Below are 13,447 nucleotides of genomic sequence, written 5' to 3'. Positions count from 1 at the left end.
CAACGGGGTGAGCTCCCGTTGCTTGGTTCCTGCTCCTGCCAACCTAGCAGTTCGAAAGCACGTCAAAAGTGCAAGTAGATGAATAGGTACCGCTCTGGCGGGAAGGTAAACGGCGTTTCCGTGTGCTGCTCTGGTTCGCCAGAAGCGGCTTAGTCATGCTGGCCACATGAACTGGAAGCTGTACGCCGGCTCCCTCGGCCAGTAAAGCGGGATGAACACCGCAACCCCAGAGTCGGTCACGACTGGACCTAATGGTCAGGGGTCCCTTTACATTATTATTAATAATAATAATAATAATAATAATAATAATAATAATAATAATAATAATAATAATAATTTACCCCCGTTTTGGGGGAGAAGGAAAGCTCTGGGGTTTTTTGGGTGAAAACAGCAGCACAGAGAAAGCTCTGCCTTCCCTTCCAGAGATCAAACAACAATGGAGGGGGGGCAAGGGGGTGGTGCAGGAGTCACTTTTAGCGATACTAAGGAAAGGGAGCCAGAGATCAACCGTGATCTACCAAAACCTCGCAGGGATCTACCAGTAGATCACGATCGACCTGTTGGACATCCCTGCCATAGCCAAATGAATTAAGCTAGGGTTGTTGTGGAGATTAAACGGGGGGGGGGGGGGAACCACTCATCCTACCCTGAGCTCCTCAGAGGAAAAAGGTGGGGTGTAGATTGAGTAAGTCGCTAAATGCATCGCTGAAGGCAGCAATTTCACCCCGAGAGAAAGGAGAGTTGTCGTGGATTGGCCACACCGGTGATCCCAGCCTATCAGGGATCACGCAGTGAAGGGGATCATGCCACCCTGCTAAGTAGCCAGTCTTCTTTGTGATGACAATCATTATAATTTACTATCTGCCCTTCACAGTAAGGTCGCAGGGCATTTTACAACAACTGAAACACAAACAGTTAAACAACTTGCAATCGGGGTAAATAATAATAACAGTAATAATAGCAATAAAGCAGTGCATCTTCAGAATTCTCCAAAAGCTGGGTAATAAAGTTGTCTGACGCACCTCTGTGGAGAGGAAGGCCCATAGCCTAGGGGCTGCCTCAGAGAAGGCCCTGTCCTGCCACCCCTCAACCATCTAAGGCAGGGGTCAGCAAACTTTTTCAGCAGGGGGCCAGTCTACTGTCCCTCAGACCTTGTGGTGGGCCAGACTATTTTTGGGGGGTGGGGTGGGGGGTGAAATGAACAAATTCCTATGCCCCACAAATAACCCAGAGATGCATTTTAAAGAAAAGCACACGTTCTACTCATGTAAAAACACGCTGATTCCTGGACTGTCCGCGGGCCGGATTGAGAAGGCGATTGGGCTGGATCTGGCCCCCGGGCCTTAGGTTGCCTACCCATGATCTAAGGGCAATGAAATAACTAGGAGGGCCTGGTTTTCAGCTATTTGGGTGCCGAGTTGATTAGGGACTTGATGTTGTTGAGGGCTGATGAAGTTGGAGGTTTGAAAATCCTACTCCTCGTCCCCCCAAAAAAGCTACTGTAAAATGTTATGGAAATGCAGAAATTCCAGCTGAGTAACTGGGTTTTGTTTTACACCAGCGGGCCTGCAGGGGGCAGCAAAGACTCCTTTTGTTCTCCTCTCCCTGGTCTCTCAATTTCTCCCTCTTATCTTTTCAAAGACTGTCTACGATCAATATTTCATCACGCTGTACAACATTGTCTACACCTCGCTGCCAGTGCTCGCCATGGGTGTCTTTGACCAGGTCAGTCATGTTAATTCCTCAGTGTGATATAGCGGTTAGAGGGCAGCAGATTGGCAAAGGCTGCTGTGAGCCAGATGGACCAGTGGCAGGGGCGGCGAACCCATGGCTGTCTCAGATGTGGGCCCCACATGTTTTCCCCACCCGTCATGTCCCAACCAATCAGGGATCCTAGAATTGTAGAGTTGGGAGGGACCACGAGGATCATCTTCTTGTCCAACATAATCTTTTGCCCATTGGTGGGCTCAAACCCACAACTCTGACATTAAAAGTCTCATGTTCTTCCTATTGAACTATCAAATTCAAATGTAATTACAGGGGGGGGGGGTAAGGTGGTGGTGGGGAACCCCATGGGCATTTAGATGTTGTCGGACTCCCAACTCCCGCCGGCCCCAATGGTCAGGGACGCTGCAAGTCCAGCAAGGGCCACAGGGTTAGATCGGTGGGTTAGATCCTTAGCTTGGGTCAGTGGTTCCCAAACTGTTCAAGCGACTGCCCCTGGTTCCATAGACCAATTCCCCAGTGCTCCCTACCCTATAAAAAGCATTACAGTGGTACCTTGGGTTACAGACGCTTCAGGTTACAGACTCCGCTAACCCAAAAAATAATACCTCGGGTTAAGAACTTTGCTTCAGGATGAGAACAGAAATCGTTCAGCGGCAGCAGGAGGCCCCATTAGCTAAAGTGGTGCTTCAGGTTAAGAACAGTTTCAGGTTAAGAACGGACCTCCGGAACGAATTAAGTTCTTAACCCGAGGTACCACTGTACTGAGAACTGCAGTTTGCATGACCTACCAGGGAAGATAAAAGTTGCATTATGGCACTTTTATTAAAAATCTAGTTAGAAGTATTTCGTTTAATTCAACACAATGAATGGGCTTGATCCAGCGATACCAGCTTTTCAAAGTCCTTTACACCTCCAACATCCCCATGCAGCCCCCTTGCCTCCTAACACCCTTCCCCAGGTAACCCCACTATCCCCCGTGTGGGGCAGTGTGGTGCAGTGGTTAAGAGCAGTGGACTCGTAATCTGGGGAACCGGGTTCGCTTCCCCGCTCCTCCACATGCAGCTGCTGGGTGACCTTGGGCCAGTCAGACTTCTCTGAAGTCTCTCAGCCCCACTCACCTCACAGAGTGTTTGTTGTGGGGGAGGAAGGGAAAGGAGAATGTTAGCCGCTTTGAGACTCCTTCGGGTAGTGATAAAGTGGGATATCAAATCCAAACTCTTCTTCTTCTTTCGGAACCCCTGGGCTAGATATTGACGGAGCAGTGCCTCCTTTGCCAGAATGGCCAACTTCTTCTTTTTTTTTAATATTTATTGCAAATTTTAAACAGAAAAAAAGAAAAAACACCAAACATATATAATACCATCACCAAAGTATAACAAACAAAGAGAAACCAAGAACAACAAAAAGTTAAACATAAAATAGAAAAAATACAACAAAAACAACTTTCCATATATCAAATTTCCATAACTTTTGGACTTCCTCACATCTCCCTTTCCTGCGTTCTTGATAATATAATTAATAACAGCAATTTATTACCTTATTTCAATTCTTATTTTGTAGTTCTCAAATATTATGTCCCAAACTTCAAATATTTTTCTAAATACTGAACTGCTTAATTTAGACATAATATTACTTCAAATTTCGTCAATTTCTAAACCATCACTTATTCTCATGTATCATTCATCTAAATTGCTGGTGCCATGTTGTTTTCTATCGTGCATTTTCTTAACATTCATACAATTTACAATGTTTTTGTAAATAGTCCTTAAACTTTTTCCAGTCCTCTTCCGCTGCCTCTTCTCCCAGGTCTCGGATTCTGCCAGTCATTTCTGCCAGTTCCATGTAGTCTTATCAGTTCTTCCAGGGTGGGCAAATCTTGGGCTGAATGGCCAACTTCTTCTGGTTTGTCTCTCTCTGTGCGTGTGTGTCTATCCCCTCTGGCGAGTCTGCTTTGAGTGTGTGACGCCCAATTTTTGTCCCTGTCCGTCCCTGGCCTGCTTGCCCCACTCGGGGTGGTCCAGCCCTCAGGCCTAACGGCTTAGCCCTGTCCCACTCCCTTTTCCTAGGATGTGCCTGAACATCGTAGTTTGGAGTACCCCAAGCTGTACGAACCGGGGCAGCTCAACCTGCTCTTCAACAAGCGGGAGTTCTTCATCTGCATCGCTCAAGGGATCTACACCTCCGTCTTCATGTTCTTCATCCCCTACGGGGTCTTCAGCGACAACTCCCACCTGGCCGACTACCAGTCCTTTGCCGTCACCGTGGCGACCTCCCTCGTCATCGTCGTCAGCGTGCAGGTAGGACAACAAACCCACCCACCCCAACAGCAACATATATATCTAGATATCTATATATATAGATATATTTATATATATATCTCCCACAAGTCCTGGCTTTCTAGTCCTTATCTGCTGCGAATAAAACAGCTGTTCCACCCAAGGTGTGTTTGCATCTGCATGAGCCCAGGGGGCCAAGGGTGGTGCATTCTGGGATATTTTTGCTAGGGGGCTAAAGGCAGTGCATTCTGGGAGATTCTTGCTCGGTGGCCAAGGGCAGTGCATTCTTTTTTCCCCCTTCAATTTTTTTTATTAATTTTCCAAAATTTGTAAACACACAAACAAACATAAATCCTAGCTGTATTTAATCCACTCTTAGTAACATTGTTAAGTGACTTCCTCAAATCCCCCTGGCTGAATATATATATATATATATACATGTATATATATATCTATATCATTGTAACAGTTTTCCAAAACAAATTTCTCATAAAATTTACTTAATCACCATCTTTCTTTCTTTTCATCTTTACTTCAAACATATTATTCTATAACTTCACATATTTAAATCCTAAGTCTATCTGTTATTTGCAAGTATTTCTATTTAAATTATCTTAGCATATTTAACTAAATAGTCTTTGAATTTCGTCCATCCCGCAAGGGCAATGCATTCTGGGAGATTTCTACTAGCCCTTGGCATTGGTGAAAGGGTATCATTGCAACGCATCCCCAATTATAATTATTGTGTTATTATGAGTTTACTGTATAATCTTGAAAGGAGGCTTGCAAGGGGGTGTCACTGTGAAAATCAGGAAGGGACCCTGCGCTTCTGAATTTGCCGCTGCACCGCTGGTGGTGGGAAAGCACTCCACATATGCTCAGTGGAACCTTTCTCCGCTGTGGGGTGGCAGGAAGCGCCTGTGCCGTCCCTCACCCCACAGGAAGCACCTGTGCCGACCTTCTCTTCCCCCCCTCTCAACAGATTGGCCTGGATACAGGATTCTGGACGGCTATCAACCATTTCTTCATCTGGGGCAGCCTGGCTGTTTACTTCGCCATCCTCTTCGCCATGCACAGCGACGGCCTCTTCCAGCTCTTCCCCAACCAGTTCCGTTTTGTGGGTGAGTCTGGAGACTGCTTCTCTGTTTGGGTCTACAACTTCCTCTCTCTCCGCCCTGCCCTCTCTCACACATGCCTCATTTTTTTGCCTCGTTGCAGAACTATTATTGACAAAGGTGGTGCATTCTGGGAGATTTCTACTGGGGCCCAAGGGCTGTGCATTCTGGGAGATTTCTGCTGCATGGCCAGCGGCCGTGCATTAATAATAACAATAACAATTAATTTTTATTTATACCCTGCCCTTCCTGGTTCAAAAACCGGGCTCAGGGCAGCTAACAACAAATTTAAAACACTTAACTGATGCAACAAAATACAGCATAAAATACCGTATAAAACGTGAATAACGATAAATTCAGAATTCAAAAATCAATTTAGGGGGGAAATCCATCCAATAAACATTAGGTGATCACCAGGGCTAGCTGGCTAAATTAGTCCTATTTGGGCCAGCATGGAGACCAGGGGAGAATTAGCTGTGGGATCCCAGAGCGGGTAATCTTCATAAAAAGGGGAGGGGGGTGGAAGGAAGGGGAATAAAAGATCAGGCTAAGTTGAAAGCCAGGCGGAATAGCTCAGCCCTGCGGAAGGAAGTTAAATCCTGCAGGGCCCTGGTCTCATGAGACAGAGCATTCCACCAGGTCGGAGCCATCACTGAGAAGGCCCTGGCCCTGGTGGAGGATAATCGAACTTCCTTAGGGCCCGGGACCTCTAAACTATGATTATTCATGGACCTTAAGGTCCTCTGCGGAGCATACCAGGAGAGGCGGTCCCATAAATACGAGGGCCCTAAGCCACAAAGGGGACATTTCTGCGAGGTGGCCAAGGTGCGTTATGGGAAAGTTCATTTACACTTTTGTACAGGGGAGGGGATGGGAGGGGGACCTGGTGTCCAGGCTGTCGTGAGCTCCCCTGTTTCCCAGATCAGAGGTGTCTCTGAATCTCTCCCTTTCTCCCTGACCTCTTGCTTTCCTTCCTCTGCCCAGGCAATGCGCAGAACACACTAGCCCAACCTGCCGTGTGGCTGACCATTGCCCTCACCACCGTCGTCTGCATTATGCCAGTGGTCGCCTTCCGGTTCCTCAAGCTGGACCTGAAGCCTGAGCTCTCGGATACGGTGAGTTTGGGTGCAGAGGGATCCCAAATGGAAGATGGGGGAAGAGGTCCTTCCTTCCTTCCTTCCTTCCTTCCTTCCTTCCTTCCTTCCTTCCTTCCTTCCTTCCTTCCTTCCTTTCCCCCGCAAGGTAGACACCTTGTCTGTCTGCCAGCCCCCCCACTCCCTGGCAAACTCAGGTTCTAAATTTCCATCTCTTTTTAATTACCGTATTTTTTCACTCTATAAGACGCACCAGACCATAAGACGCACCTAGTTTTTGGAGGAGGAAAACAGGGGAAAAAATACTCTGAATCCCAGAAGCCAGAACAGCAAGAGGGATCACTGTGCAGTGATGAAGAGGCTTCTTGTGGCTAAGCCAGAAGCTAGAACAGCGAGAGGGAGCGCTGCGCAATGATCCCTCTCACTGTTCTGGCTTCTGGGATAGCTGTGCAGCCTGCATTCACTCCATAAGACACACACCCATTTCCTCTTACTTTTTAGGAGGGAAAAAGTGTGTCTTATAGAGCGAAAAATACGGTACAGTGGTACCTCGCAAGACGAATGCCTCGCAAGACAAAAAACTCGCTAGACGAAAGGTTTTTCCGTTTTCGATTTGCCTCGCAAGACGAAATTTCCCTATGGGCTTGCTTCGCAAGACGAAAACGTCTCGCGGCTTTGTTTCCTTTGTCTAAAAACAAAGACATGTTTTGTTTATAAAGTTAATTTATTTTCCCTTCAATTTTTGAACTGCTCTTTACAGTATGTGTGACTTTAAAGAGCAGTTAATAAACTGTTGTTGTACCAAATTTGGCTTTGTTTGGACTTTTTTTGACCATAGGAACGCATTAATTGATTTTCAATGCATTCCTATGGGATTTCGTGATTCGCAAGACGAAAAATTCGCTAGACGACAAAAATTGCGGAACGAATTAATTTCGTCTTGCGGGGCACCACTGTATTATTTTTTTAAAAAATGAATATGTTTTGATGCAAGCAAAAAAAGAGAATGAGATGGTTCAGCAGGTAGAGCATGAGACTCTTAAATCTCAGGGTTGTGGGTTCGAGTCCCACGTTGGGCAAAATATCCTGCGTTGCAGGGGGGGTGGTCTGGATGACCCTCGTGGTCCCTTCCAACTCGATGTGATTCTCAGCACCTGTCGAGCATAACCAGAGCGCAGAGAGATTGGAATAAAACAAGAAGTGCCATTCTTGCGTTCGGTTGTTATCTATTATGTCGACAGTGGCTATTCAGGGTTTGTTTCGTACATCATCTCTCTGCGTATTAACACGGGACACTGACGTAAAGCAGGGCATCTGTAAGGTTTTGGATCCAACTCTTTTTGTGACCCGCCCTTGCCACTCCATCGTGGCACATCAAGGGCTCTGACGACACTCTTGCCCAGGTAGCTACATGCAGAAAATGCCCAGAGGCTCTTCCAACCAGACCATAAAGCATTCTGTAATCCCACATCAAAGCTTCTGCTTCTAGCAGGTCTCATCTGTCTGCCCTGAGAGGTGCCGGTTCACTTAAGTCCACAGCCCAAATCCTTGGGATATTGCTGGCAGCCATATTGGGCAAGGCCAGCCTCGGCCAACCGGATGCCCTCCATAAGTTTTGGACTACATCTCCCATCAACCTCCCTGATCGGCGTGGCTATTTTGGACTACAACTCCCATCAGCCCCAGCCGGCACGATCATTTCTGGACTACAACTCCCATGAGTTTCTAGCTGGCATGCCCATAGAGTTACAGACACAATGGCCTGGGGCTGATGGGAGATGTAGTCTGAAACAGTAAGTGGGATAGCTCAATCGATGGAGCAGAGATTCTGAATCTCAATCATCTAGCACTCTTCAGATCGCTGAATCATTGAACTGCAGATTTGGAGGGGACCACAGGGGTCATCTAGTCCAACCCCTGCAATGCAGGAATCTTTTTGCCCGACGTGGGGCTCAAACTCATAACTCCTGGGCAGTTGCCTCCTACTTCTTAAAAGAGTACAGACCACCCCAGCCTAGGCCTTTAACCTGGCGTAGTGGTTAAAAGTCTCAGACTAGAACCTGGGAGATCTGGGTTTGAATCCCCACTCCTCCCCAGGTGTGATGTTGGGGCCAGTCACTTTCTCTCGACCAGACGTGCCTCACAGGGTTGTTGTGAGGAACAGTGGCGTAGCGTGGGGGGTGCCAGGGGTGCCGGCCGCACCGGGCGCAACATCTGGGGGGGGCGCGCTCGCTGCCTCCGGAGTCGCCGAAGAGCCTCGGGCGCAGGCTGTAGCGGAGCCGCATGTCTCGCGGAACCGACGAGCTGTGCGCGCATCCGGGCTGAAGGCGCCCGGCAGGCAGCGGCTCTCAGCCCTCGCCGCGGAGGACGCGCCAGGCAGCCCCTCTTCACAGCCCCGCCTCCGCCGCTGCTGCTGCAGCTGCTGGGCCGTTGAATTTTCCTCGCCTCTCTGCCCCCCTCCTCCTCCGGGCAAGCGGCGTCGTTTGGGCGGCAGCGGGGGGCGCAAATTACTTGCCTTGCCCCGGGTTAGGGGGCGCAAATTACTTGCGTTGCCCCGGGTGCTTACAACTCACGCTACGCCGCTGGTGAGGAATATGGGGACGGGGAGACTGATGGGTGCCCCCACAAAGGGGGGGGGAAACAGATTTCCTTGCTGCCTCTGACTCTCCCCTCCTCCCCGCTTTCTCATTTACCCCCTCCCTCAGGTGCGCTACACCCAGCTGGTGAGGAAGAAGCAGAAAGCCCAGCACCGCTGCATGGGGAGGGTGGGCCGGGCGGGCTCCCGCCGCTCCGGCTACGCCTTCTCCCACCAGGAAGGCTTCGGAGAGCTCATCATGTCCGGCAAGAACATGCGCCTCAGTTCCCTCGCCCTCTCCAGCTTCAGCGGCCGCCCCAGCGCTAGCTGGATCGAGACTTTGCGCAAGAAGAAGGGCAGCGGTGGCGGCGGCGGCGACAGCAGCGTGGCCAGCAGCCCTAGTGGGGGTGGGCCCGACAAGACGCTGAAGGTGTGAGGAGGAAGGTCCCGGGACAGACAGAACGGACACACGCAACGGACGGAACTCCCTGCCTCAGGAGGGGCGGGGAGGGCTGCCCCACGGGCCAGAAATGCCCCCACCACCCCCCGGTAGCCGCAGAGATGCGGATCTTACCGGATGGATCGAGGAAGCCTAGGAGGCTTGCGGCCGTATAACCAAAAAGATGATGATGATAATAATCATAAGAATAACTGACTGCTGGCTTGCAGTGGCAAACAGGTCACTGGCTGGGGTAGGGGGTGCACAGGTGTAACCCCCAAACACACACACACACACACATCCCTCAGACTGATGTTACCCTGAACTGTTGTGCAAAAGGGAGTCTTTTTTTCTTCTTCCAAGAATGAAAAACCCAGTGACGTCTCCCTGAACCGCACATGAATGTATCTGGCTTGGAGGCGCAAGAAGGTTGGGGGCGCTTAAAGGTGCGTCGGAGGCTGGAGCCTCGCGTCAAGAGGCGGCGGGCGAAAGATTGGGGGAGCGGGGGCCCTGCACCCCGCTTTCGACCTCTCCTCCATGCCTTGTCCTCCTATCATCTAATCGTGTCTTTTTAAAATATATATATATATATATACAGATCTATATGAAAGAAAACGATCCACGTTTACAAAAAAAAAGGAGGAAAAAAAAGATTATTATTTTTTTCTATTCCACATTGGCATTGGAAGTTCTCTAGGGGTGCCTCCCTCGGGCACTGGGCAGCGGTGTTTAAAGGACAAGGTTGGACTGGCACGGCTTGGGAGATCCGTGGTGCCCGCTTCCGCAGGAGCTGTGCCACCCCAAGTGCGAGGGAGAAGAATTCGGGCACAAGAGGTTGCTAGCTTCCAGCAAGATGCCTGGAGCACGGATTGCCTTTTGGGGGGGGGAGAGGTTGTGGGGAGGAAAGCTTTGAAACACATCGGCTATTTTCTCTCGGCCCCCCCCTCGAAGAACCCGCTTGGTTTGCTATTTTTTGCCCTCTTGTCTGCACCCCAGAGAGTCTACACCCTTGGGTCTGCTATTCCCAAGGCAGGAAATAGTTTAAGAAAAAGAAAAAAAATATTTTTATATAACGTAGGACCTCGGCTTGCAAGCAGCTCCCTCCTCTTAAACACCCATCCAACCAACCACCTTTGCTGGTTCTCTGGTTTCCACCAGCAGAAGCCCACCCATCACAGCAGAGCTAACTGGATGGGGCAAATATTGAGCTGAGAACGGGAAGACAAGGGACTTCACCTGTTGTGGTGCTGGCCAAGGATGAGGAATCGGCTGGGCTGTTCTGGGGCCACAGCTTCCTCCATCCTGGCGCTCGGCTCGGGGCTTTGCTACTGCAGCCCGCAAAGGATGTGAGAGGGCGTCAAGCCCTTTGCACCCAGTTTCCTCACCACCCTCCCACAAAGCAACATATATTCTGGCAAACGTCCCGACGGCTTACTTGTCCTGCAAAAGTTCATTAAAAAAAAACAACAACCAGGCACTTGTGGCGAGTCGCTATGTGAGGACGTGCCTCGTGGAACTGTTCCAGATATATACTAGGAACCGGGGCGTTGTATGTAATGATAGCCTTACTCGGAGTAGACCTACTGAAGCGAATGTTTCCTTGGGCACATTTCAGTTGGTCTGACTCTGGAGTGGATACAAAGAGGATCACCACTGGCTTGCACTTCAATCCTAAATGGCAAATTTTAAAATACATACACCTCTATCGTGTCTATATAGACGCACACATACACAGTCTTGAGTTTGACCCAAACAACAGTCCCAACAGCCTCATAGGCCAAAATGTTGGGGCCTAGGAGGCCTCAAGTTTCCTTGCCACTGTCGGGATAAGGAAAAGCCAGTAAATTTAAGATTTCTCTGTGGGTGGGTTCCTCCCTTACTCTGCTGTGTGACTTTGGGCCACCCCCTACTCGGTTTTTGAAGTTTCCTGGCATATCCCCCAAATTTTATTCCCCCCCCCCATCTTAGAGGCACAGGCAGGGGCCTCTTTTTTGCAGCAGCAACATTTTAGCTCTGCCTCTCACCCGTCCCCCTTCTTGCCTAAAACCCGACTTCGATACCAAAGAGAAAAGTTCGTTAGGAACCGAGGGGGGGGGGGCGCGGATTGCCATGGACTACCTTATTTTTATTGTGTGTGGGTTTTTTTGGGGGGGGTGCAGGGTGAGAGGGGCTTTATAAGCAGGGCAGCCGTGCCATGCAAGGACCGAGGGACATTCCATATAATTTATTACATATTTCTATACTTGGCAGAATTGTATCATTTTATGGGTATAAAGAGAAATTGCATTTTCTTAAAAAAGACCAAAAAAAGCTATCGTCGTGTCTTTTTGTGTTTGTTGCTTAAAGGACAGGAAGTCCGGAAAAGGGGGCGAAAGGCACATCCGCCCTAAATCCCATGCGGTCACTCCTTCGACTGGCTGTTGGCATAAACTGGTGGGGGGTTAAGTCATTTGGCAGCCATTGGTTTTTGCTTAATGCTGTCAAGGGCACATTTCAGCCAGAAACCCAGAAGGAGAGTGAGATCAGTGGCGTAGCGTGGGGGGTGCAGGGGGGGCCGGCCGTACCGGGCACAACATCTGGGGGTTAGGGTTAGGGGGCGCAAATCCACGGGTTAGGGGGCGCAAATTACTTGCCTTGCCCCGGGTCTGACAACCCACGCTACGCCACTGAGTGAGATACTGGGTGGTGGAGGCCTCAGGAGAGTCCTGAGGGCCTGGTGGGGAGCTTTGGAGGGCCGGAGGTTCTCCAGGCCTGCTCTGGGTGCAATGCGATGTGCATGGCCCTGGCACCAAATTTTGTGGGTGCCAGGCACCTTCGTGGGGAATTTCGTGGGTGCTTGGAGCACCCAGGGAGCTGGCACCTATGTCCCAAGCAGACCCACACACAGACGGAAACCCTGAAGAACCATTGAATCTGGACATTGCGGTTTCAAGATTTCAACTGTGGGTAGGCTTCTTTCCCGGCTCTCTCGCCCACCCTCCCATCTCGTGGCTGCAAAGTAGGTTGGAGATTTATTACCGCACTGTTCCTGCATGTTGGGCTACTCGAGAGGAGGAGGAAGAAGCGCAAGGGAAACCCCCGCCAGGATCAGGCCAAGGAAAGGAGTGATGTTTATATCTCCATCTTTCCTCCAAGGAGGTCAAGCAGGTGTAAAGTGGTACCTCAGGTTACAGACTCCGCTAACCCAGAAATAGTACCTTGGGTTAAGAACTTTGCCTCAGGATGAGAACAGAAATCGTGCAGCGGCAGCGGGAGGCCCCATTAGCTAAAGTGGTACCTCAGGTTAAGAACAGTTTCAGGTTAAGAACGGACCTCCGGAACGAATTAAGTACTTAACCCGAGGTACCACTGTACTTAGTTCTCCCTCTCCATTTTACCTGCCCTGCCCAATATTTTATTCCAAGTTGGCACCCCGGCTCGCTTTTGGGAATTGTAGCTGTGAGGGGGAATAGGAGTCTCCTAACAACTCTCAGCGCCCTTAAACTACAATTCCCAGGATTCTCTGGGGAGGGGGAGCCGTGACTCTAGCAGCATCACAGTTGCAAATACCCCTTGCACGTCCACTCCCAGCCAATAAACCTGTGTGGAGGTACACTGCCACTGCCCAAGGAGGCTTCACATAGGGCAAACCTGTGCCTTTGGAAAGCAGGCAGCTCAGTTTTATTGTATGCAGCTGCCCTCGTATAGGGGGGGTCGAGTTCAGTTAATAGAGCAGGAAGCTCTTGAAAGTCTCCGGGTTTGAGCACCCTATATTGAGTGAAAGATTCTCTGCCTTGCAGGGGTTTGGACTAAACCATGAGTAGGCAAACTAAGACCCGAGTGCCGGATCCGGCCCAATCGCCTTCTAAATATGGCCCATGGACGTTCTGGCTATTGGCGTGTTTTTGCAAGAGTAGAATATGTCCTTTTATTTAAAATGCATCTCTGGGTTATTTGTGGGGCCTGCCTGGTGTTTTCACATGAGTAGAATGTGTGCTTTTATTTAAAATGCATCTCTGGGTTATTTGTAAAGGTAAAGGGATCCCTGACCATTAGGTCCAGTCGTGGCCGACTCTGGGGTTGCAGCGCTCATCTCGCTATATTGGCCGAGGGAGCCGGCGTACAGCTTCCGGGTCATGTGGCCAGCATGACTAAGCCGCTTCTGGCGAACCAGAGCAGCGCTCGGAAACTCCGTTTACCTTCCCGCCGGAGCAGTACCTACTTATCTACTTGCACTTTGA

The 13,447-nt window shown here is 49.8% G+C and overlaps 1 protein-coding gene across 2 annotated transcripts in view; it reads left to right on the top strand.

Moving 5' to 3' along the window:
• ATP8B2 (ATPase phospholipid transporting 8B2) overlaps positions 1-11,539 on the top strand; it is a 59,641-nt gene extending 48,102 nt beyond the window's left edge. For both annotated transcript variants that reach the window (XM_081173484.1, XM_081173483.1), the window contains 5 exons: positions 1,642-1,725; positions 3,795-4,025; positions 4,987-5,125; positions 6,104-6,234; positions 8,919-11,539. In XM_081173484.1, the coding sequence (XP_081029610.1) occupies positions 1,642-1,725; positions 3,795-4,025; positions 4,987-5,125; positions 6,104-6,234; positions 8,919-9,224 (891 nt within the window). In that variant the 3' untranslated portion in view covers positions 9,225-11,539. The remainder of the gene's footprint in view (positions 1-1,641; positions 1,726-3,794; positions 4,026-4,986; positions 5,126-6,103; positions 6,235-8,918) is intronic.
• The last annotated feature ends 1,908 nt before the right edge of the window (positions 11,540-13,447 follow it).

Source organism: Podarcis bocagei, assembly GCF_964188305.1.
Source record: "Podarcis bocagei genome assembly, chromosome: 16".
Taxonomy (NCBI): Eukaryota; Metazoa; Chordata; class Lepidosauria; order Squamata; family Lacertidae; genus Podarcis; species Podarcis bocagei.
The sequence above is the reverse complement of the archived record's forward strand: the minus strand, read 5'-3'. Positions and strand labels throughout refer to the sequence as shown.